The sequence below is a fragment of the Apodemus sylvaticus genome, chromosome 9 (assembly GCF_947179515.1).
Source record: "Apodemus sylvaticus chromosome 9, mApoSyl1.1, whole genome shotgun sequence".
Lineage (NCBI taxonomy): Eukaryota > Metazoa > Chordata > Mammalia > Rodentia > Muridae > Apodemus > Apodemus sylvaticus.
The window spans coordinates 41,476,222-41,501,901 of record NC_067480.1 but is presented as its reverse complement, the minus strand read 5'-3'; the positions used below and the strand labels follow the sequence as shown (position 1 = coordinate 41,501,901).

The window sequence follows — 25,680 nt, the reverse complement described above, 5'->3', positions numbered from 1 at the left end:
GTCAACACGCCCCGCCCACCGCTTCCTGAACCGCGGGGTCCGGCCTGCCAGCCTACGCACGTGGCCTGTCCGTCTCCTGACTCCGCGACCCGGCGCAGCATGGCTCCCTCCCAGCTTGGTGAGGCCCTCGCGATGCATCACAGGGCTCCTGCTTGCACCATCCCCGCCACCCGTCCATGCAGCAAGCCTCTGGCCGAGCTGGGGAGGCCCCGGGCCGGGCCGGGCCGGGCCGGGCCTGCAGGCTGCGTGCCCTCAGTGCTGGGCCCTAGGCCTGCAGTCGCATGAGTCCCCTTCCCTCCCCAGACCCGGGAGAACGCGGTGCCAGAGGCCGCGAGTAATGAGAAATGCCTTCTCTTTCAGCCCTGTTCAGTGTGTCTGACAAAACTGGCCTCGTGGAATTTGCCAGAAATCTCGCGTCTCTTGGTTTGAGTCTGGTCGCTTCCGGAGGCACAGCAAAAGCGATCAGGGATGCTGGCCTGGCAGTCAGGTAAGGCAGTAGTGTTGGTAGTGTTAAAGGTGAGTCCAGGGAGAAAAATGTTGTGACCATATTCACCAGAAAGCCATATAATCCAGGCACTGACAAAAACACCTCCCCATAACGCAGTGGAAAAGGAACTCACAGGTAGACGTTGGGTTAGAAGTAGGGAACCTTGAGCTTTAGAACCCTAGCACCCAGCCACTGTTTTCAAGCAAATTAACTTAGGTGGGCCATTTGTTATGTAGAATAAATACAGATGTTCAGGCTCTAACTGGTTGCTCAGACTGTAACATCTTTGAAGGTTTATATCTGACTCTTCCATAGCATCCTTCAGAAAGTACAAATCAGTACCTCACTCACATGCTCATCCCTTGACTAACAGTGGGAAGGGTTTGACAAGAGATGTCAGGAGATGATCCTGAAGGACTGGAAGGTAGGGAAGGAAAAAAGACCTCAAGATAGTTAAGTTCACACACCTGTATAAGACCTGCCTGTCTTTGCTGCCACAATAATTCTTGGTTTGTGAAGAATCCCTGTAGAGGTAAATTATTCACCTCTTCATAACTCTTGTCTGTGTGAGCAGTACATACATAGGAGCTGTACATTTGACAGCTTCAGACAGCAAGAATGCCTTTACTTATTGAATAAATGTTTTCAGTGGATTCCCTTGTAACTTATGGGACTCAGGAGTGTCAGGAACAGCAGCCAAGTAGGCTTCTGTGAGGTGCAGTTGAGTTATTGTGGGACTGGTTAGGGTGGGCCATTGTTGGCTGTGACATTTCAGATGAAATATGAGGAATTTTTCCATTGTGTATCACCTAGTTTAAATATTTCTCAGATGGCCATTCATACTTCCATGCCACTGGCCAATGTTTGCTTGCCCCGTTAGGTCTTTTTATTCATATTCTTTTGGTGGTATGGAAGACTGACCCCAGTCTCTAGTCCACTATCAAACCATATCCCTAGCTCATTTCTTATTTTTTTGCTTCAGAAACTTTGAAAACTTAGAGCCAGGGTCTCTGTAGGGTGGCCAGGCTGGCTTTGAACTTGTGATCCTCCTGCCTCATCTTCCTTGAGTGAGTTGGGTTGTGGATATCTTTTAAAAATTAGAACTATGTCCTATTAAAGTGCGAGTGTTTTAGTTTATTTATACAGGTCCTTGTGGATGAGAGACAAACTTTGTACACTGAGCCATCCTTCCAGTCCAAAGATATTTTTAATGTGTTTGTTGTTAAATTCTCTATAGATGATTCTCAGTAGAATTTATTTCTTTGTTTTGTTTGTTTGCTTTTGGTTTTTCAGGACATGGTTTCCCTATGTAGCCCTGCTGTCCTGGAACTTTATCTGTAGACCAGGCTGGCCTTGAACTCTCAGAGATCCTCCTGCCTCTGCCACCTGAGTGATGGGGGTTAAGGGCATAAGCCACCACTGCCCTTGAATTTCATAATTACAGGTTATTAAGTGTCTGGACATTATAAAGTCAGTGCTTTAATGCCTAATTGATTTTCCAAACATATTCTTTAGGAAATATAACATTTTGCAGTGTATGAATAAAATTGAGGAAATCCAGCCTAGTGAAAAATTCTAAAGTTTTGCTTAAGTTGGACTTGAAAAAAATCTCTTGTAGACTTGGTGGGAGATGCTTTAAATTCTGGAAAGTGATAATTAGGTAACTGTTTCATTACTCTGTTTTCAGAGATGTGTCTGAGCTAACGGGGTTCCCTGAAATGTTAGGGGGGCGTGTGAAAACCTTGCATCCTGCCGTCCATGCTGGTAAGTGGTTGAAGGTTATAAACCTTCAGTTTATAGCATATATTTTAGTTCACAGTTTCAAAAGATACAGGAAGAAATAAATCATAAGCCCCAAAAAAGATTTTAAAAAGTATACTTCTCCCATTGATCCCTTAAAAATCTGACTCCTCACTACAGGACAAGTTGAGATTGTTTTCCTCCATTGCTTTTGATCTTGACCTATTAACTAGTTTAGATAATCTAGATTGCATTGTTTCTGTGTACAGTCTGAGGGTCACTTCTGTCTGGAATACAGTGTTACACTGTAACACTTTCTCAAAAGAATGTGACTTCTGTTCGTTTGCCTAGTGTAGCAAACCCTCTGAGCAGTAATAGCCTCAGAAGGGTATATCTGCATTGCAGGGTGCAATAAAACCTGTGAAAAAGGCCAGAAAGCTAGTGCTGGAGAGATGGCTGGGCCTTAGCAGAGGACCCAGGTTCAGTTCCTCGTACCTACATTCCGGTTCAAAACCCTCTGGGGATCAAAACCCGCTTGCAGGGGATCAAATTCTTTTGACCTTGGGCACTGGGCATGGGTACACATACAGATAGACTTGCCAAACAAGCATGCACATAAATGAAAAACAGGAAAAGAAAGGGAAAAGACTGAAAAGCTAAGGCTTATCAGTCAGGCCATGAGGTATAGCTTATGAAAATGTAGATTGGAAGACTGGCAGAGGTTATGTAAAAAATCCTTTTACAGTTTTTTGGGTTTGGGGTTTTGCTTTGCATAAGGAAAAGGAATTAGGTCATTTTGGCTTTTTGAGAGTCACTCTGAGGCCAGACTAGCCGTAGAATCCACTGTGTAGTATATGCTAGTCTGGAAATCTTAGCCTCTTAATACTGGGATCAGAAATACGGGGCACGAGGCTCAGTGAGAATTAAGTATTGAGGGAAAAGGTGGTTTTGTTGTTGCTCTTTGTTTGTGGAAGTAGGGTTTCTCTGTGTATGTAGCCTTGGCTGTCCTGGAATTCTGTAGACCAGGATGACCTCAAACTCACGGAGATCTGCCTGTCTCTGCCTCCTGAGTGCTAGGATTAAAAGCATACACCACCACGCCCAGCTGTTTGTTGTTATTTTAATGAAATAACGTCTTAACACACTTCAGGCTTGCTGTCCAACCTGCTATCCTACCTTGACTGAGCTTGGAGTGTAGGCCTGTGTTACTGTGTATATTGTTAAATGTCTTAATTCTTTTTTGTTTATTTGTTGTTTTTATTCAGAGCTCTTCAACCGTGTGTAATGTTCTTTAAGAATATTAGGTTCTTGGTAATCCTAATACTTAGAATGCTGTGACCGGAGGGTCGTTTGAGCTCAGGAGTTTGAGACCATCCTGGTCAATATAGTAAGGCCCTGTCTTTTATGTGGTAGCGTGTGCCTTTCATCCCAGCGCTCGGGAAACAGAAAGAAGCAGGTAGATCTCTTGAGTTGGAGGCTACCAGCACTCTATAGTGAGATCCTGTCTCAGAAAAAAAAAAGAATATTAGGATTTGCCTTGTGAGGGATGGGTGCTGCCGTGTGGACTGCCCACATTTCCGACTTTAGCATGTCCTTTCACTTTGTTGCATTAGGGATCTTGGCGCGCAATATTCCAGAAGACAGTGCTGACATGGCCAGACTGGATTTCAACCTTATAAGGTAACTGTTTTGAAAGCATTAAACACCAAAGATGACTAAAACCTGATGTCTTCTTCTGACCTCTCTATAAAAACACTTTTTTCGCATCTTCTATGTAATATTTGTTATGTATGAGTATTTTAATTTCCCCAGATTCGTATTTCCAAACTATGTAACTTAAGTTAAAAACAACCTTGGCATTGCTAATTGTTAATTTAGAGTAAACTTCCCACCACCGAGTTGGACCCTTGGCCCAGTCTTTGTTTTTCAAAAGTTAAGATTTAAATTTCGCTGCGTACAACCCACAAAGATATTGTGTCCTTTAAACATAGACAGCAGCTTTATTGAGGTGTGGTTTATGTATTATACAATTCAGCCTATTAAAAAGCTGCAGTTTGATGCTTACATTCAAAAAGTTGTGAAAACATCACTACATTCATTGTCAGCACATTCTTGTCTGCTATCTGTACTTCCCCAACAGGAGCCCCTGGACTCAGCAGTGCCCAGTCTTAGGGGTTTACTCATTCCTAGTGACTCTTGGGTTGTGTGGTTGTTTCCTTCTCAGCGGTGATTCGACTAACTTGAGTTTTGATGATTTTGTTGATGTCTAGTTTCTCTTGTAGCTTGAGCTTTTGATGTCACACCTAAAGCCCCTCATAATGGTGGTGAAGGGCATTTTGCTGGGGATTTTGTTGTTTGTAATTAGACTTGCTTGTTTGTATTTAGGCAAACTTTCCATGTGTGGCTGAACTAGCCTCTGGTTCCCCACCTTCCTGCCTTAACTCCCCAAATGCTGGGGTTACCAGACTGTACCATTTTACACCCAGCTCTGTTGACTGAGTTAAGGTGTAGGTTTGCAGAGGTGTGGGACAGAGGTCGAGGTACAGGGCTGTCCCCTGTCCCAGCATCATCCTCAGAGGCTGCTCGTTTCTCCACTGTGCTTCAGGCATCCTTGGTCTCTGGCTATCCACTGCACCATTGAGGTAGATCTGGAGTACAGGCTGAAGTGGAGAGTCCTGGGTCTCCCAGTCTGTTTTGCTTATGCAAGATTGCTGAGGCATTCAGGGACGCCTGCCTGTAGGACTCCTGTGCAGCACTTGGGAAAGGCTGTGGGACTTGCACAGAGTCAGTATATACATGGGGAGTAATTGTCATCTCAGCAGCAAAAGTCTTCCAACTCATGGGTGTGAGATTCCTTTCCTTCTGAGAAGCATCCTTTATTTCCTCTCTATTGTTTTGTATTTTTCAGTGTCAGTTTGGTACTTTTGCAATTTAGTTTTCAGTATTTGATTGGCCTTAATACTGTCATTTCTGCATTGCTTTCTTAATTTCCCATCCTGATTATTGTTTGCTAATGTGTATTATTACAATTGATTTTTGTGTATTGATCATACATCCTGCAGCCTTGCTGGACTCATTCATTAAGGCTGATAGGTTTTCTTCTTAACAGCTTGGGACTTTCTCTATATGAACACCATTTCGCATGTATCCAATTTTGATGCCTTTGTTTAGTTTCCTTTATATATTTCTTTGGTTGAAACACAGCAAAATATTGACTAGAAAGGGTGAATAGTAAGTATTCTTATTTCTGAATCTTAGGAAAAATATTGGTTTTAAGATATCAATAAACATGATGTTAGATTTTATTATATTTTATCATGTTGAGGTACCTTACAATTCTGAATTTATTGATGTGTTTTTTAAAATTATAGATAAATACAGAATTTTTCACACTTTGTGCATCAAGTAATCCTGTGGCTTTTGTCTTCTGTTAATATTGCAACTTTTTTTTAAAGATCTTTATTTATGAGGCAAACATGTGGTGGCTTGTGGCGCTGGGAGGACAGCCCACAGGGGTTTGTTCTCTCTTTCCACCATGTGGCTTCTGGGGATCACCCTGATTTCCTGAGCCATCTCGCCAGCCCCTAATCTTTAGATACTAAGTTAGCCTACCTTGCTGGGACGATGTCCTACTTGGCTGTGGTATGTAATTTTTTTATTTTCTGGGTTAGACTTACAAGACAGCTTTTGTGTTGGCTTACATTAGAAACAGCAGCTTGATCGTTTTCTTGTGATGTGTTTCCAGTGTTGGAATCAGGATAATGAGCCTAATCCAGTGGACTGAGAGGTCCTCACCTCTTTTGTTGTACTGGTTTTCACCAGCAGGGCCTATACTGTGGTCCTGGGGTGGATATTTATGACCTCTCTGAAAACAAACCAAGTATTTACCTCTAGAATGTTAAGTGTTTCCATTATGTGTACAATCTCTTGGGAAAATAGTGGAAATGTCTGTGTCCTAGGTAAACATCACTGTGTAAAATGAGATTTTTTTCTGTACTGTTACAATTTTGATTTCTGCTTAAAATATTTTGTTTTGAGGTGGGGGGGGGGGTCTAACTATGTAGCCCAGGTTAACCTCAAACTCCACATTCTCTGAATGCTGGCTTTGCTACCACTCTGGGCCAAAAACCAAAACTTGAAATTTGAATGATCTAATAGTGATAGTTATCTAAGGCTGACCAAGCATCATGCCTGAGGGTTGGCCTGGGGAGTAATAGTTAGCTAAGACTGGCCAACATCAGCCTCACAGGAGGGCGAGGGAGGAGGATGTGTGTGCACCGTGTCCGGAGCATGTGCCTGCCTACTCTGTGCTCTGAGCCTCCACACTTCTTAATGTAACTTCTAAGAATTTCAAAGTGGTGCGGCTGGACGAGTGGCTCAGCGTTGGGAGCACCTGCTGCTCTTCGTGTAGAGGACCAGGTGTAGGTTCCAGCTGCTCACAGCAGTTTCTTCGTGACTTCTGTGGATGCTCTTCTGCTTCCATGGGCATTGTGTGCATGTCCACACGCATGCAGGCAACTCCTCGTACACATAAAGACAAGACTTTAGGACAAGAAGTTGAAACTGTCAGGCTTGCAGTTTGTGTTCTCGAGCCTCACAGCTTTGATCACGTCTGTAGTAGCATGTTTCCTAAATAGTTGTAACTGATGGCGCTTCAGGTTTAATGAGAGCTAATTTTCTCCGATTGTCAGAGTTGTTGTCTGTAACCTGTACCCCTTCGTGAAGACTGTGGCTTCTCCAGATGTAACTGTTGAGGCAGCTGTTGAACAGATTGATATTGGTAAGGTGAAAGAAACATTTCAAAACAGATGGGTGGAGATTACATTCCCTTGATTTTTGCTTTTATTTTTATTATTGAGTGTTCTGGTTTTGTTTCATGTCTCTGAGACAGGGGTTTGCTACATTGCCCAAACTGGTCTTGAACTCCACTTGTAGTAATCCTCCTGCCTCAGTCTCCAATGTTGTGTGTCACCACTCCCATCTTAGAAAATATTTTATAAGCTACTTTTGTGTATGGGGGTGGGTAGATGGGCTATTTTCCCCTTTTTTTTAAGGCATAAATTAAGGTAGAAGTGTTATTCACAGTTGCTTTATTTGAAAGAGAGTTCTTCAACTGATAGCAAAATGCCAAAGAAAAATACCATATTTCGTCCTTCAAAGGTGGTGTGACCTTACTGAGAGCTGCAGCCAAAAACCACGCACGAGTGACAGTCGTGTGTGAGCCGGAGGACTATGTGGCGGTGGCTGCAGAGATGCAGAGCTCTGATAGTAAGGACACCTCCCTGGAGACCAGGCGCCACTTGGCCTTGAAGGTGGGTGCACTTCTGTCGGGCTGTGAAGCGATGTCCCTGTAGTCCAAGTGCGTCAGTCAAGAGCCACTCCGTTCTACTATGTCGGCTTCCCACGCTCTGCTTGGGCCTTCTATCCTTTCATTAAACAGAGAAAACAAATATTAGGAAAAATGTTAATTGGGATGTGTTGGGGGCTAGCGGCTAAGGCTGTACCCAAAGGCGTTCTTGGGAAGCGTTCCTAATATCTCACAAAATACAACTTTTTGTAGGCATTCACTCATACCGCTCAATATGATGAAGCAATTTCAGATTACTTCAGGAAACAGTACAGTAAAGGAATTTCTCAGATGCCCTTGAGGTATGGGATGAACCCGCATCAGACCCCTGCACAGCTCTACACGCTGAAGCCCAAGCTTCCAATCACAGGTAAAGTATGAGACTCACGCGCTGTGTAGGCACCTGGCTTTCTTTGTCGTATCTGAAGTTACTCCTGTTCAGAACGTAGAAGTAAATTACTTAGCAGGCCTTAGAACCATCCAGAATCAGGGTGCACAGAAAGTGTCAGTGGTGCAGCAGCTGCACTGCCTGGCAAACCACAGGTCCGGGTGGTAGGCAAAGCTCATGTTAGAGACGACAAACTGGGATACTTAAGGGTGGAGCTGCTCAGATGCCCTGAAGGGGAGCAGAGCAACCCTGTGGTGCGTCTATGATTGGAAGTTGAATCCGTGAAGAAAACAGCAGAGGAAACCAGTTTAGTGGCTTGAGAGCCACTCTCTGTTTGACAGATGTTCTAAGAAGTGATTTCCTTGTTGGGCCTAAAAGGCCAGTTGTGGGCCAACATAGAAGTGTGAAGTTAACGAACACTGAAGCAGGGCCCAGAGTGAGCAGAGCTGGAGCATGAGGGAGAAAGGAAGGGGAAAAACTAACACTGAAGAGCCAGAGTGGTCATTCAGAGGCAGAGGCGCTTGCTGTGCTGGCGGGATGACAGGAGTTCAGTCTGGGTCAGAGTTGTCCATATTCGTGCCTCTACCCCACACACATGCACAAAACAGAACCTTTTTTTTTTTTTTTCATTTAAAAGAGAAGTGACGGTGATGGGTATTGAGAATTAAAACTGTTGCTTATGCTGTGTGACACTGTCCCTGGGGAAATTGGAACATATCTACTCACTCCAGAGAAGGGGCCAGTGACAGGTCAGAGTACAGATACCACCGAAGTCAAACCTGGTGATCCACTGGGGCTTACTGTGATTGTTCACAGGAATATTGGTGAGAGCTAATTTATAGGAGCGGAAATGACAGCTCCCAAAGCTGGGACAACCCCGAGCACACTGCACAGCCTGCAGGCAGCTCTACTAGTCTGAGAAGGTCTTAGCAGTCTGTACGGCTTCCATGGTGACCTAGTGAATCCGGTTGACTTCAGGGACTTCCTGGGCTTCACCCCAGGGTCAGCTCTTTCACCTCCCTTTTGAAGTCCTGTGTCCAAAATAGATAGCGTTTTACCTCAAAGGGAATTGATACATGACATTTTGTAACTATAATAGAGATATTTTCAGTGTTTTGCCCTGTTTTGTTCCCCTGAGAGGAGTCAGGAAAGGACTCTGGGTGTGGAGCCCTAGAACTGACAGGGTCAGCGCATGCTGCTACCCAGGACAGCCTCATTCACGCCCAAGGCAGCCCTGGCCATGGCTTGCTGTTGGGGAGCAGCTGTTCCCCTGTTGGTTTCTTTTCTTCCTGTCTCAGCCCAGGGGGCTGAGGAGAGCAGGGTAGGAAGTTTGAGGATTATGGAGTCTCTCCTCTTACCCTCCCACCCAGGGATGTGCACTTCTCTCACTACTCTGCCACGGGGACATTCTGTGCCTGACAGTACACGAGTCGCAGAGTCTCCCCAGAGACTCCCTGACTACTCTAGGTTACTTCTGCCTCCGCCCTCAGGCTTTCTGTTCCACACAGCAGAGTAGTCTCAGCAGTGTCTTCCAGTGATGCCTCCCCCTTAGGACTCTTCTCTGGCCTCCTTGCTCCATCGGGTGCTTGCCTTGAAGTCTCCATTCCTGCTAACTCACCCACCACTCCTCAGCTCTGCTCCCCGCACAGGGCAGCTTCTGCTCTAGGGCCTTGGCATTGAGCACCCAGAATCCCTTCTTTGTGCTCTTTGTGGTCCTGGCTATCTTTTTTTGAGTCTCAGCACCTCTGGCCAGCATAGCTGGGCCTCCTTTGTCACCCAGTTTTACTCAAGTTCTCCCATTAGGGTGACAGCCCACGATGCAAAAACTTCTGTTGCATCTCAAGTCTACAGTTTGCATTTTTATAAGAATTTCAGAGTATCACCTGCACTCTGGGAAGCTCTGTTTTCTACCCTCAACACTGGAAGACAGTGTGAGTTCATTTTTCCTTATGTGTCTGGGCGTCTCATTCTTATGAAAGGTAAAGTGTTGTTTGCTTGTGGTAGAGGATGTCCCAGGCATGTACACAGCAGCTTTTATAAGAGACTCAGTCAGGACTTCTGGACACTTATTTTTACAACAGAAAAAGTATTTTTGCGGTTTTGTGTGGTTTGAATGTTTGGTAGCACACCTGCTTGTCTAGAACAAAGCTAAAGCAAAGAATAAAGATGGAATTGTGTGTATGTTTGATTTTTCTCTTTGTTTTGTCTTTTGCTTTCTTCTGACTGGAAGTGAGATGGTGCCTGTTTGGCTTGTCTAATAGATGAAGCACTCTCTGTAGTGCTTTCTGTTACGTCTGACCAGTTATTAGCACCTCTGAGAATGTGATGTGAGGGGAACCAGTATTCTGGGAGGTGTTTAGACAAAACCGTTCCTCTGCTCACCTTCCCACTCACAATTCAACAAGCTACCCACAGAGGCAGAGCTGGAGAAGAGAGCTGAGCTAATCTTCTCTGGTCTGCTTTGCTTGCTGGGAGCCTCATGAGGTATCTCAGTTAATGCTCCCACCGACTTCCTGTCTTAGCTCCGTGGGGATATGCTGTGGTGGTCTTTCTGTTGGGGAACTTGTTTTAGGCAGGATCTCAGGATCTCTTTCATCCCCGAGTGTTGAGATGACACCATTCTATCTGTCCTTTGGATAATAGTTTTCTGTGTTGTCATGGAACTCTCTGCAGTCCAGACTGGCTTTGAACTTGGGAGACTCACCTGCCTCTGCCTTCTGACTGCTGGGGTTAAATGCAAGCACCGCCATGCCCGGCCTGCCGCTTCTATTGTATCCTCTGTAAAAGATGAAGACACCACTGTTTCCGTCTCTCCTGTCCATGGCACTTTAACTTGTAATGCAGTTGATAAGCTTTGTTTATTTTTGTTTTAGTTGAAAAGGTTTATGACTCATGACAGACTGTCACTGTACTTTTCATAAATATTTGATGTATTCACATGGATGTAGCTGGTACCTGGTCTTGTCATCGTTGAGTAGTCTCTTACTGTTGTATTTCTACTCTGCAGGGGTGGGGTGAGGTGGGGGGACGTGGGGGTGCACGTCTTTGAAGATGACCCAAGTGTTGTGCTCCTTTTGAAGTTGGGCTACTGATGTGTTTGCAGATACCTGTTTACATCTTGATTAGTTTTTCTGGGGGGGGGGGGCATGGGGGAAATGGTTCTTGATCTCATTATGTCGCCCTAGCTATCCTAGAACTCAGTCTGTAGACCAGACTGGTCTTGAACTCCTAGAGGTCCACCTGCTTCTGCCTTCCCATTGCTGGGAATAAAGGTGTACCCTACCTCCAGCCTTTGAGTACTTTCGTGACTTTTGCCTAGAATCACATGCAAGTTGTATAAATAGCCTATACATGTTATGTTTAAGGGACACATATACGTGGCCTTTCCGAACCTATGTGTTAATGTGTATGTGTGCTTTCGTGTGTAGTTCTCAACGGAGCCCCAGGATTCATAAACTTGTGTGATGCTTTGAACGCCTGGCAGCTGGTGACAGAACTGAGGGGAGCAGTGGGGATTCCAGCCGCGGCTTCATTCAAGCACGTTAGCCCAGCAGGTGAGGGGAGCCTTCTGGAGTGCCCCAGTGTACGCGAGGCTTACGGGGTTCTGAGGCCAGTTAGACAGTCCCAGATGGCCTCGGCCGCTTGGCAAGCCCATTGATGGTAGGTAGTGTCAACATAGTCACAGAAACCTTGGTAACATCCATATACACATGATTATGTGACAGTGTCAGGAGATAGAGCAGTTGTGCTGTTGGCACTTGGGGTGTCATTCTGAAAAGTTTAAGAATGACAGTGAAGTGACAAAACCTCATAAAACCAGAGAAGTGCTGTTCCGTTTTGGAGTTGTACCTTAGTAAACATACGGGGAGTGCTCATGGAACCTCTGCTCCTGTTTCTATTGCATGAGACATTCGTGCTTATGCTCTCGAGTCCTTAAGCCCACATACATTTCTATAATCATAATGTCACAAGGCTGCCTGCAGGCTCACGTGCCATTGTTGTTAATTGATGGGCGCTACAGTGCAGTGAATAGAAATAAACGTGTGTGTGCCAGGCACACAGAGAGGGGAGTGCGCTCCGTCTGCAGGGAGGGCTCTGCTTCCCCGGCGGGAGAAGAGGCCGCTGCCCCCACAGGTGGGGTTTGGTGTTGAATTACCTCACCGAGTAGTTTTCGTTTAATTTGGCACAAGTACAAGAAAATATTCCACCTTTGTTTGAAAAATATAGGCTATATCTTTAAAAATATATATTTTTAAAATTGTTATGCTTTCTTTTGTTTACTTTGTGGTGCTGGGAATTGAACCCAGTCTTCATGTTTTACCACTGCCCTTCAAAATATTTTGGTGTGAATATTGAAAAGTAGCAATTTGAGGTTTTAGGTTTATTGCTTGTGCTTTTAAACAGTTGCTTGTGTGCATGGTGGTGAGGGGTGCCCAGTCAGAGTTTTACCTTGGTGAGTGAGGGTGCTCAGTCACTGTTGTTCCTGCCCGCCATTGCCACCCTACTTTCTCATTTTCTTTGCCAGGTGCTGCTGTTGGGGTTCCACTCAGTGAGGATGAGGCCAGAGTCTGCATGGTCTATGACCTCTACCCGACCCTCACGCCCCTGGCCATTGCATACGCCAGAGCAAGAGGTCAGATAAGAGATTTTGACATTTAGAGGAAAAAGCAATAGAATAAAATAGTACTATAGTCTTTTAGGATTTAAGTTTCTCTTTGATTGTTTTAAATTAATACTTAAGATGAGTATATTCACAAAAGTACATGTTAGTATTTAATGTAATATGTGGTAACAAATGAGATTGATACATTTTATTTTGTATTAGGTACTTAAATGCATTTTTATCAGAAAAAGTTGCATAGTTATTCTAACCATTAAGTTTGATTTGACTTAAATTTTATATACTCAGAAATATAAGATTCTTGTATAATGACCAGCAGATACTAGTTCATGAAGAGTTTTGAGAAAACGCTACAGTTTATTAAAGACATAGGCAGAAACTGTACCTTGTGCTGGGTCCTGCCTCCCAGGTCTATAAATACAGACTGGATAGAGGCCACGTGACTTGCTTATTCTCAGTGGCTGATGCTTATCTATAGCTAAGTGCTAATTTAGATGGTAAAAGAAATCCTTTCTTACGGTGATTTGACTGATAGTTCTGTGTGATGAGGTTAGCTTTAGAGAAAGTATGTTTTGTTTTCCACATCCCGTGTATAATATACCTGCCCATGTTGTAGGAACAGCTTGGGGGGGCGCGCATGCTACGCGCCCTCATGTCTATGAACCTGGAAGGATCTGAAAGGAAATACTAGATTTGGTCATGTGGGTTTTTCTGTGCAAGGTTGCTTTATGGCGAATCCCTTTACCTTTCATTTACAGGAGCTGATAGGATGTCTTCATTTGGTGATTTTGTTGCATTATCTGACATTTGTGATGTCCCAACAGCAAAAATTATCTCCAGAGAAGTGAGTAGAAGTTCAGGTCTCTTGATCCATACGGCCTGCCCCTGGCTTCATTGGAACCACAGCCTGCAGTGGTAGTGTTTGTGCAGCTGTTTACCATGTAGGACCTGAGACGTGTACAACACAAGTCCTTGACTTTGTGTTGATTTTGAGATGTAAGGTTTCAGATGGGTGTTTGTCTTGATGTGGGGGTATTCTGTGTTTAATTCTTTCAGTCCTCTGGTGGGTGTGCAAAATGTCCAAGTTGTTAAAGTGTGCTGATAATCCTGAGAGGGTTGAATGCCTGGGGCGGAGGAAGCATGCAGCACTCCGGTGAACTAACCTCAATCAGTTAGCACCAGCCTCGCATCTCACCACAGTGTGGCAGGCAGAAGGAGACAAGGAGCTCAGAGAGGAAAGGGGTCTGCAGCAGGGTGCTGTTGGGTTACTTTAGTGATTCTTTCTATGGTCTTAAGCCATTCCGCCATCCCAACCATGCCTGTCACTGGCTGGTGTGACACTCGCAGGTGGCTGTCACTGAGACAATCTCTAGTTGCAAGACGACAAATCTGGGGTCTTATTTTCTTGCTTTGTCTTCTCTGAGCCAGACCGGAGTGTGCTCTCTGGTGCAGGCCTCAGCCCCACTTCATGAGCCAAAGAGCGGAAAAATAAGATTTTATTAGAGAAAATCTTCTATTTGTTGTTAGTTAAAAATAAGATTGACCACAGAAAATTATGATAGGATAGCTTACAAAATAGCTCTAAAGAATAATTCTGAGTCTACCTACTAGTTTTTTTGAGGTTTTTTGTTTGTTTTTGTTTCTTGAGTTTAAATGTTAGCATTTTCTGTTGATAGTTCTGGAACAGTTCTTAGGACAGCTAATTATTGCTGTATCTTACAGAGTTGTTCTCTGATTTCTAAAAATAAGAATTTAATTTAATGTATTTACAGGTGTCAGATGGCATTGTTGCCCCAGGATATGAAGAAGAAGCCTTGAAAATACTTTCTAAAAAGAAAAATGGAAACTACTGTGTTCTTCAGGTCGGTGCAGTTCCAAAGTTAGGTGGTGATTTAGTCTTTGGATTTATTTTGTATTCTTTCCTTTTGTATCTCTTTCTTATGGAGACAGCCTTCAAATTTATGCCTCTTTTTTTGTAGTTGTCTCTGTCCTTTTCTCCCTGGTCTTGTCTTTACTGTGAGGCTCGAGGTGGCCTCAAGCTCACAGCTTTGCAAATGCTGGGATTAGATCCTTACAGCAGCGCATCAGACTCTTCTGTTCTTCCTGTTTATGAGACAGGTCTTACTATGACGGAGCCTCTGACTGCCCGAGACCCCGGAGGTACACCTGCCTCCATTAATCTCAAGGCTCTGATTGCGGGCGTGCACCGCCTCGCCCTGTCTGACTCCTTAGTCTTAGTCTTACCCCTTTTACACAGGCGCTTGGGGCCCTAAGTGTCTTGCTGTTGTTAACTTTATTTTTTATTTTTATTTACATGCTTTCTTGTTCAGATGTGGCTGTTATGTTGTAGAAACCCTCCTGCCTGTTCCACTGCCACTGTTACCCTTTAAAGTGACTACTCTAAATTTCTTCTTTGCCCTTCCAGAAATAGTCAGGGCACACTCCACCAGGGCGTTCACCTGCACTTGTTCTGTTTCTTACACTCGCTTACCCTGCTTCACACCTTGCAAACCTGTCCCAGGCCTTTCTGTAACTTACCTAAGATCTGAGAGAAACAGAGCTGGGTCACAGGCTATAGATATTGGTAACTTTGTGCTGCCCCTGTACAGGGTGGAGATCAAGCTCACTGTCCTCATGGCCATGGTGTTTTTATTTTTTTCATCTTTGCAATTATATGAACATTACATCTCATTTACCAACTGAGGATCTCACACATGGGAGATACAAGCTATAATTCTTATTTTTCCCGTATTATGTTATTTTACTTATTTCATTCATTTAGTAATATTATCACCAAGAGTGTGCTGAGATTTGAACCTGGGGACCTTGTAAATGCTGTACAGAAACTCTACCACTGGGTTGCCCAGGCTAGCCTTGAGGTCACTCACTGCATAGCCAACACAGGTCTTGGCCTTCTAGTTCTCCTACACCAGCCTTCCCAGATTAGCTAGAGAGTCGCATGCCACTAGGCCAGAACCCATTTTTAACTTGTATTTCAAATTGGCCAAATTTCTTTAAAAGAATTTAGGAAGAAAGGGAAAATAGAATGTAAATGTTGTGCCTCAGTGAGTTTGTTCTATCTACCAAGTATAGAAGAGGATTGAAAGAGGGTAACTTTGATTAGCGTAACATTGTATTGTGCCCATACTGAGTGATGTCAGTACACATGCTCCTGTTAGGAAAAGGGGTGTAACTCAACAGTGATGTCTTCCCTGTGCTAGTGTGTGGGCTTGTTTTCTGAGACACAGTGTGACTGTGTAGCCCAGGCTGGCCTGGAACTTCACTGTGACTGAGCCTGGTTTCTACTTGCAGTCTTCCTGCCACATCCTTCCAGGAACTGGGGCTACATGCATGCATCTTCATACCCAGCAAGAATTTTTTTGTGTGGAAAATTGGGACTAGATATAATACTTATAATTCTTAAAATTTGTGTCTCAGATGGACCAGTCCTACAAACCGGATGAAAATGAAGTTCGAACACTCTTTGGTCTTCGTTTAAGCCAGAAGAGAAATAATGGTGTCGTTGACAAGTCGTTATTTAGCAATATTGTCACCAAGAATAAAGATGTAAGTTTGAAAGTATCCAAACTAAAAGTAAATAGCATGTCTGTCTTCAGTATATGCAAGCTTATCCTTTATTAGAGTCCATCCATATTTGTAATTGGTAGATATGCAAGCAACTAGCTCATGTTTGAATTGTCAGGTATGCCTGGCACATTAGAAGCTTGTGTGTATATGTGCTTAAAAGATCGTGTCTTCTGCAACTGTATGCCTTAGGTCACCGATGTTTTTCTGTACTGATAAATGTTGCTCTGCTTCAATGAAAAGCCACCTGACAACCCAAGTATGACCTGCCCCTTGGATATTTAGGTCGTGCCTTTGTCACCCTGTAGGAGAGGCCTGTTCTTAGGATGATGATCTGGGGAGAATTGCCTACATGCAATGTTCGATTCAGTCACAGCACATTATGGGAGAGGACCATCCTCTGTATTGTACAAATTACAGAGTTGGGACAGAGAATAGTTAAATCTGTCTGAAGTTATAGGGAAATGAATGAGAGATAGGTGTGGTGTGTGTGTGTGTGTGTGTGTGTGTGTGTGTGTGTGTGTGTGTGTTTTGGGATTGAACACAGCCTGACCCAGGCCTTAGTCCCTGAGGTAGTGAGCCTTCGGTTTTGAAGGATTGTTCCTGGTTTACCTGCTATTTTGCCTGGACTTCTTAGTACTGGGCACTGGCTGTGCTGATAGTTTTGAGAGTCTGTGATCATTTTTTTCTGCCCAGAGACATGATTATGCTCCCGACAGGCAGGTGAAGCCAACGGCTCACACCTCGTGAAGGACTGAGTGGATTTGAAATGTCGGCTTCAGTGTTTGTGAGGGGTGGTCTGTCTATGGTCAGCTCTATTCCACAGAAGCCTGGAGTATCTGCTCGGGCCTTCCTCTCCAGTCCTCTAACCTTGCATCACCCCGCACCACAGTCAGGCTTCTGAAGTCCAGCTGGGCTCGCTCACCCTCTCCTTGGGAAATGTTTACACTGTTGAGCTCATTGTTTCTTCCTGATTTTTCTCAGGGTCGTTGCTGTGGGTCTGGCTTTTCTGTGTGCTTCTGGACGGGCCCTGGTCTGCTCCACAACAGGCCATTGTAGCGACAGTGAAACGCAAAAGAGAGCTGACTGCTTCCCCTTTTAAAGCAAAAATAGTGCTGCAGTTGAGAGTCCCCCCATCCACCCCATAGGCATTTCTCATAATTTTTGATCCAACTCAAGAGTGCCAGAGGTATATTTGAAGTGGATTTTCGGGAGGCTAGTTTTCTACAGAGTCTTTGGTACTTGATGGCTCAAACAAAAGATCAAGAGTATATTAGTAATATTACTAATAATATATAATATTAGAATAATATATTTACTTAAAATATAATTTTTAGTAAACTGTTTTGTTTATTTTACTCATTTACTTTACATCCCACTCACTGCCCCCTCCTGGTCACCCCCTCCCACAGTCCTCCCCCATCCCCCCTGCCGCCCCCCTCCCCACTAAACATCTTTTAAAACTGAGCTTCGAATTTTGAGCTTTAAGAAGTGTGGGTTCACATGCAGTTGTTGAGTTCTATATTCTTTCTTCATTTCTCTTTTGCACAGTATAAGCTTAATTTGGATGAAGCCACGTTTATCTTCTTTATTTTTCTTTTTCATTGTATGTACTCATTACTTATGATACTGTATAGCATAAGGACATTTTCATACATACGGTATATATTGTATTTAACCATATATTCTCTCTCTCCTCCCCATTTTAGTCTTCCCCACTCTTTCCTTCTCTTTCTTCCCATACAGTTTTTTTCTTCTTTCATGTTATCCATACTGTCGATTCATGATTTCATATATCTAGGGAGCACAGGCACGCTAGGGTAACTGTGTTTCTGAGAGTGGTTTAATTGTTTACTACTGTGGTTATCCTCGTTACACCTGTTGTTTCACAAGCAGTAGCGTAACTTCGTTCTTCTCTCTGTCTGGAAGGCTGGCCTTCCTTCATGGCTGCCGCTGGGTGCTGATTATGGGACTGCAGGCCTCCCGTGTCGTAACTTATGTAGCAGTGTGATTGTCTGTCGCTGGCACCTTACCTGCTTACAGTGCACTCTTGCTTCATTGTTCTCGTTTCTGATTTGTACCAAAGGTGACATTTTGGGCTCTTAGAGACTCATTGCTTTAGAGTTCGCAAAATTTGTTTTTTGTTTTTTTTTCAAAGCTGTTTCTATGTGTATACCAGGCTAGCCTTGAACTCACAGAGATCCTCCTGGTTCTGCCTGCTAAGTGCTGGAATTAAAGGTGTGCATCGCCGCCACCAGGTGCAAAATGTTTTTAAATAGCTTTTTAAAGCCGGGTGTGGTGGCTCATGCCTGTAATCCCAGCACTTGGGAAGCAGAGGCAGGTGGATTTCTGAGTTCGAGGCCAGCCTGGTCTACAGAGTGAATTCCAGGACAGCCAGGAGAAACCCTGTCTCAAAAAAACCAAAAAAAAAAAAAGCTTTTTAAAATGTTCTCAGCAGAGCAAGAAATATTATCATTTGACTTTTCCAGAACAGCACTGGTTATATGTACATCATAGCAGTACACAACATATATAAAAATTAATCTTAATGTTAGTTCTGCTCCTGAATCTTATCTCCTCAGTTAAAGAAATTCTGACCAAAAAGTATTATTTGTCATTTTCAAATAAGACAGTGTTTTGCATCATGTTGCTGAATGGTTGTTGCCAGTGTGAGGGTGGCACATGGGACTCTGCAGAGAGCACACTGCATCAGTCACAGGTGTGCTCACATGGTTCAGTCTTGAGTGAAGTGTGGCAGCATTCAGGGTGATTGTTCATCTGGTTGTCATGAGGGACCTACCTGTATCACAGGTCTGTCACACTGTAGCCATAGCTTAAAATCAACCAAACACCTAACTGTATCACGGGTCTGTCACACTGTGTCCATAGCTTAAAACCAAGAGATTTCCAACACCTGCTGAGACTTAGCCATCCTGTTTGTTTCAGCTGCCGGAGTCTGCGCTCAGAGACCTCATTGTCGCCACCGTTGCTGTCAAGTATACTCAGTCCAATTCCGTGTGCTATGCCAAGGACGGGCAGGTAACCAAGCTGTCAGGACAGAAGGAACAGTTAGCAAAAACCCTGCCTTGGTGCCAGGAAAGGGAGATTTGCCAAATTTCTCTTCCTGCTGTGTCAGTATTTACTCAGCACCTTGGTAGACTTAAAAACTAGCCCAGAGCCGAGTACTGCACTTGGTTATACTGGTTCTTGCTTAGAGGGAGCTGCCTTGGGTAGGGTTAGAGAGACTGGTTTACACCACACACTCCCGAGCACATGCACACATGCCTAGCCCACAGGTTGCTGTTGGGACCAATGAGATACTAGCGTGTGATTCAGAAGAGCCTTTCAGTATTTTCATGGTTGCCAGCTACTATGATTGTCAGTTCTAGTCACAATCCTGACAGGCTGTAGTCTCTGGTCCTTGGGCAGGATCTCCAGAGCCAGCAAAGCCACCCAGAATGGAAGCCTCACTGTTGTCTCCCTTTGGAAAGGCAATGTTGCTGGGAGAAGTGTCATTGATTACAAATGTCGGTGTTCTCAGGTTATTGGCATCGGAGCAGGACAGCAGTCTCGGATACACTGTACACGCCTCGCAGGTGATAAGGCAAACTCTTGGTGGCTTCGACACCACCCACGAGTGCTTTCCATGAAGTTTAAAGCTGGGGTGAAGAGAGCAGAGATCTCCAATGCCATTGATCAGTATGTGACTGGCACCATTGGTGAGGTATGGACTGATTGGGTTCCTGGTGGACCGTGTTGTGCTCTCATTTAGGACAGTCTTTTACCATCCTACCAGAGATTTGTCTAAACCCTCAATAGTCTTAAACGCTTAAAGGATCTTCCTAATCCCAGTCAGCATCGCTGCTGCACCCTTTCTGAAACCACAACTTTTGCTAACTGGGTAATGAATTTGGATTAATTTTGTAGGCCTGTGCTACCCCTGTAGGTTATAATATTGTCACTGCAAGGACTGTTTTTCTCCTTCTAGTATCTCCTAGTGTCAGCAGAGGCTTGCTGCTGGCAGTGTATTAGACTTTAGCCGCACAGGGGACCTTCCCCTACAAAAACCGCTAGTAGATGCGTGTGGTTTTGGTACTAGTTTTGGTCTAGTTTGGTGGCTCTAGTGTAGACTGACCTGCACTGCAGCTCTGAGTGCAGGATTGTTGGCATGCTCCGCTGCAGCCTGCAGAAGGCCTTACTACCTTTGCACTGGGGGTTACACTTCAGTACCAACTTGTGAGGTAGCAAACATCCAAATAGTAGTAAATACTATGCATTGTTTAGATTTGCCTACAGCTAACTTTATACCCACAATAGTTGTACATGTAGTTAAACATCAGTTATTGTCCATTTCCTAGATTGAACATGACGAATTGTCTTAAATGGTTTGAAGGTCTATAAAGTTACAGATTTAACTTTGAGAGTTGGGAATATGGTAGGTTTGGGATAAACAAAAGTACAATATAATCTCTTTAGCAATCTAAGAATGACCTTTCCTTAATGAAATTTTTTAAGCATCAAAGAACTTGTGGAAGTAGGAACCTCAGTGTGCTGCTGTTTGGGAGCAGCCCTAGGGGAATGCCCCAGTGGCTGCTGGCATTGCGCTCTCCTGGGATGGAGCTAAAGATGGTGCTGGGCTCACTTTGCATCCCTGGCTCCCTAGGGTGAAGACCTGGTGAAATGGAAGGCACTGTTCGAAGAGGTTCCTGAGCTGCTCACTGAGGCAGAGAAGAAGGAGTGGGTGGACAAGCTCAGCGGCGTGTCTGTCAGCTCCGATGCCTTCTTTCCTTTCAGGGATAACGTAGACCGAGCTAAAAGGGTAAGCGAGAACTGGAGTGTGCTGGGATGTAGAATTGTAGAGATGACTTCAGATGCCCCTTAGAGGCTAGGGGTGTGCATAGCACTCGGCCAGTCGATGCCTGGCCTCAGTTTCAGTTCCTAGCATCACAAAAACGAAATTGTGTTTCCTGTGTTTTAACTTCTTAGGGTTGCATAGTAAAGCTATGTTGATTTGATACAAATGAATTATTTTACTTTCCTATGTGATATAGGCATAATCCAAATTCTCTTGCTTTGCCTGATTATTTCCTTGTTACCTTATATAATTTTTAAAGATATATGTTTTATCTGCATGTATGCATGTATGTATGTATGCATGTATGTAACTATGTAGTATGTGCACCTGCCTGGTGCTCCAGGAGGCCAGAAGAGGTGTCAGGGGCCCTGGAACTGGAGTCACAGATGGTTGAGTGCTGTGTTACATGGGTGCTAAGAACCAAACTTGGATTCTTTGGAAAAGTAGCCAGTGCTCTAAACCTTTGAGTCCTCTCTCCCACTGATGCATTCTAGAAGGGAATTTTAGTTTTTTCTAGGTATGCATGTGTAGTGCCTTGAAAGTCAACATTGGTTTTGGGGTTTTCCTCCACAGAGTGGTGTGGCCTACATTGTCGCTCCGTCTGGATCTACTGCTGACAAGGTTGTGATCGAGGCGTGTGAGGAACTGGGGATTGTCCTGGCTCATACAGACCTCCGACTCTTCCACCACTGACCTTAGCTGACATTGTTTCCTGGTCGTAGATAATTGTGTGGGATCTTGAAAGTACCTCTTTTTAAAAAGAGTCATTTGTATCTTAATATTTGGATCTATGGTTTAGGTAATTGGGTCTTACTTATTTGAAAGGTGTAGCTCTCTCCCCTAAGACACCATGTGCAAGGCTTGTTTCTGCAAAACCTGAAAGCATCCCTCCCTCCTGGAGCCAGCTTTCATGAAAAGTCCCTGTGAGACACCTAAGTGCAGGTAACCAGGAGAAGCCAAGCTGCCTTCTGATGACACGTGTCCCCTGCGGACTGCTCTCCCCAGGGCTCCTTTCTTTCTTCGTGCCTCTCAGAACCTGGCTGTTTGCCTCCTCACAAACAGCCAATTATCCCCTGGGAGCTGGATCCTTAGCAGGATCTAGATAATGCTGACACTGCTCTTCTTTTCTCAGAACTGCTTAAAAACCGTTAGCTACTTTAGTACACCTGTGTGGTACCAACCTATCAACGGACCCGGTGTTCTATGTAGAGCTTTTCACCCAAAGTGAGCAGAAAAGGGGGGGGGGGGGCGCGCGCATGTGAGTGCCTCCCTGAACCAGACAGGACATAACTGGATCTGTGTCCCAGTGTTTGTAGTCCTGACTGTTCACACAGAGGATGCCTGTGGTCAGCTGTAACCTTTGGTCAGTTAGCCTTAGGTTAGTTTTGCCTTCTCTCCAGTCCTCTAAATAAATATTAAAGCTTTTTGTTTTGTGGTTACTTGTTTTGTTTTTTGGCACAAGGTTTCTGTAGCTCTTCCTGTCCTGGAACTTGTAAATGAGGCTGGTCTGGAATTCTCAGAGATCCGCCCGTCTCCTCCTCTACCTCTGAGTGCTGGAGTTAGTACACCACACCCAGAACAGAAAATGTTATAATAAAGTCATCTTTTGAGTTGTTTCTGTGATTGGCCGATCTTTCAACTCTTGGGGTGGCCCATTGAAACTAAGTGGATTTACATAATTAGTAAACTGTTGTGGCTTCACTGGGCAGAGGTCCCTCAGCCTTGATTCTTGGCTTGCTTGCTGCTATAGCAACATTCCCTGCCTCTCTGAGGATGCCCGTGCTGACTGCCGACCTCGTGAATGAGATAGATGCGCTAGAAATGGAACCTGCTGTTCTAGTCTCTGCCCACATTTAGCTTTCACCTCTGAGGCACCTGAGCCTTAATTTGTACAAAGAGGTTTTGTGGGTGATGTTCTGTTGCCGTTCTAGGGATCTAAACCCACACTAACTCTGAGCTGTAAACTGAGCCTCAAAGGAATTCCTTTATTCCCAACTCACAGACACAGATACATACTGGTGGCCACAGTGCTTCTTAATTTATTTTTAGTAGCAATAAATAGCAGATGCAGATTTTTGGCTCATAAATTATTAAATGTGCTGTCTTCCTGGAGTTATTTAGCTTAGCTGAAGGTGAGCATAAAACTGTAATGGGAACCATTTATCTGCTTAACCCTATCCTGCTTCATCGAGCTTACATATATAATGCTAACCACTGCCCTTTTGAGCATTTAAACTACTGTGTCCTCAGACCTGGGAGGCGACGGGGATTCCAGCTTTCACATAGTCGTGTTACAAATAAAAACAGTGCTGGGGGGTGGCGTGGGGTGGATTAGTTTAATTTTTAACAAGATGTTTTAGAGACATCTTGTGACATTCACAGTGACATACATATCACTGTGTATGAGCACAGCTGGTCCGTAGAAGACCTGCCGGCTATGGTGGCCTAGGCCACAAATTCTAGCACTTGAAAGCTAGGGCAGGGGACGTGGCAGTTGAGCTCCATCTGGATCAGGTCAGGCTCTTCCAAAAAGATGAAAAGGAATCCCAACACCGGAGAATTCATCAAACACTGACGCAAAGCGCTCACTGGTCGAAGCCTTGACCTGTGTGCACGAGCGGATGAAGCCTGCGGGCTGTGCAGTTGCCGGCAGTGGCCACTCGCCTACCCATGCCAGTGCACAGTGCTGACCTGGACCCCAGACTGCAGCCTCTCAAGAGCTACTTTGGGAAGAAATGTGGCTCCTGCGGGTGTGAACCACTATTTCTGAAGAGTAATAGTGAGGGTATGAGGAAATGTAAAACATGCCTTCATATCTCAGACCTGGCTCCACTGAGGAGTGGAATTTCCCATTGCCCAGTTAACTGGAGAACACTTTCTGTGCTTTCATTACTGATAGATTCTCTTCATTTGTAATTTATGGGGGATTTTTTTTTTCTAATTCAGGTAGAATCATTAATGAAGATAGAGTAGGGCAGTGTTGAAAATAAAATTAATTCATATTTCAAAGGAAAGTGCCAACAATTGTTAAAGGTGTGTGTGTATATGTATGTATGTATGTATGTTTCCGGGTGTGCACTATGACGTGTATGGATGTCAGAGGATGCCTCCAGGACTCAGTTCTCTCTTCCATTGTGGGTCCCAAGGATAGAACTAGCATCATCAGATTTGACAACAGTCCCCTTTCCTACTGAGTGGCCTTGGGACCCCTGTCCTAGAGTCTTTAAGAACTTGAGTCTGCAAGGTCATCCTCCTGCTTTGCTAGCCTCTGGTAATCTTTAGATCTTTGCAAACATAAGTCCCAACAATGCTTTAAAAAAAAAAAAACAATTGAACTGCATCCCTGAGAGAGACTTAAAAATTGTAGCCTGCCACTTTCCCTACTGCAGTAATGGGAACTTACTGAATAGGAGGCAATTACAGCGCTTAAGTGTGCTGATGTGATGTTTCTTAATCACCTTAATGAGTTTCATACAGCTAGAGATGGAATAGAATTTTCCATGGAAATATAATTAACTAGGAAAAGCCATTTCCTATACTTGAGATTTCTACCTCCCCATTTCTTCACTCACCTTCCTAGGAAGTATGCCTTACAGGCTTACAGCGATGTTATAGTGGGCTAATTTACATAATTCACTTAGGTCATTTGAGCTGAAAACAATATAAATACCAAACAACATATTTCATTGCAAATCAACTTTGGCCAGGCACAGTTAAAACTTCAAAGCTGTTACTTTCTTTTAAAAGTCTGATAACATTTACTAGTTTTAACAGAGTTATCCTCAATTGTCTGTCTCTAGCCTAAATCCAGCCAAGTCTTTTAATTACACCTTGGCAATCTGGCTTGCTGAAGGCAGATCTCAGGGGACTGGACAACGTGAGTCAGTGAAGGCTTAAGGATCTCTGGAAACACTAAGTGGCTTTCCTGATGGATGTTCTCACTGCGAGAGAACCAGGGGAAAAGAGTTCTACATTTCTGATGACCCGAGAAGGCCCTTTTAAACTTGATGCATATATTCCAAGTAGAGTTATCGGTTTAATGTATTGCTTTGAAAACCAGCAGTACGCTATGTGGCCCACACCGCTCATCCCTGCACTTGGGAAGCTGAAGGAGGATTACAGGGAGTCTGAGGCCAGGTTGGGCTATACAGTGAGATCCTTAAAAGAAAAAGCAATAGAGTGCCATTGGAAAGACAAGGTGTTGCTGTGCTGGGGTTCGCTGGAGCTGGAGTTGCAGGCAGTTGAGAGCCACTGGATAACGATGCTGGAAACTGGACTTGGATCATCAGCAGGAGCGGTAATGTGTGAGCCCTTTCCAGCTGAGCCTTCGCTCCAACCCCACCCCCCCTTTTTTTTTTAATCTTAACCATGAAGGGTGTGATTCTTTTCGCATCAAAGTAGTCAAAGGGATTGACTATTCAACTAACTCAGTCCAACTGACTGGACTCAGTTCAACTGTGGCATTGCAGGGAATCTCTGCTTTGTCTTGCAGTTGGGCGGGCTGGGCCATTACAGCCAGAACCTGCTCTTTGCATTCGTTTGCTTTGCAGCTTTTTATGCCAGGATCAAAGGCTACTTTGACCAGGTTGACGGTCAACCTGTGGGATCTTCCTGCCTCTCGTCCCCAGTGCTGGGATTACAGGTATGGGCTTCTACA

General features: G+C 44.3%; 1 protein-coding gene across 1 annotated transcript; it reads left to right on the top strand.

The window, feature by feature from the left end:
• Atic (5-aminoimidazole-4-carboxamide ribonucleotide formyltransferase/IMP cyclohydrolase) lies at nucleotides 1-22,458 on the top strand. Its single transcript, XM_052192764.1, has 16 exons — nucleotides 1-118; nucleotides 361-487; nucleotides 2,175-2,251; nucleotides 3,841-3,907; nucleotides 6,919-7,007; nucleotides 7,388-7,539; nucleotides 7,788-7,944; nucleotides 11,391-11,516; nucleotides 12,488-12,595; nucleotides 13,342-13,427; nucleotides 14,356-14,445; nucleotides 16,022-16,150; nucleotides 19,115-19,207; nucleotides 19,710-19,892; nucleotides 20,832-20,987; nucleotides 21,597-22,458. The coding sequence occupies exons 1-16, from the start codon at nucleotides 100-102 to the stop codon at nucleotides 21,714-21,716; spliced, it is 1,779 nt and encodes a 592-aa protein (XP_052048724.1). The 5' UTR covers nucleotides 1-99; the 3' UTR covers nucleotides 21,717-22,458.
• Nucleotides 22,459-25,680: the final 3,222 nt, after the last annotated feature.

Coding starts and splice junctions, on each gene's coding strand:
- Atic (XM_052192764.1), top strand. Junction 19,208..19,709: donor GCTATGCCAAGGACGGGCAG/GTAACCAAGCTG, acceptor CGGTGTTCTCAG/GTTATTGGCATCGGAGCAGG. Junction 19,893..20,831: donor TGACTGGCACCATTGGTGAG/GTATGGACTGAT, acceptor CTGGCTCCCTAG/GGTGAAGACCTGGTGAAATG.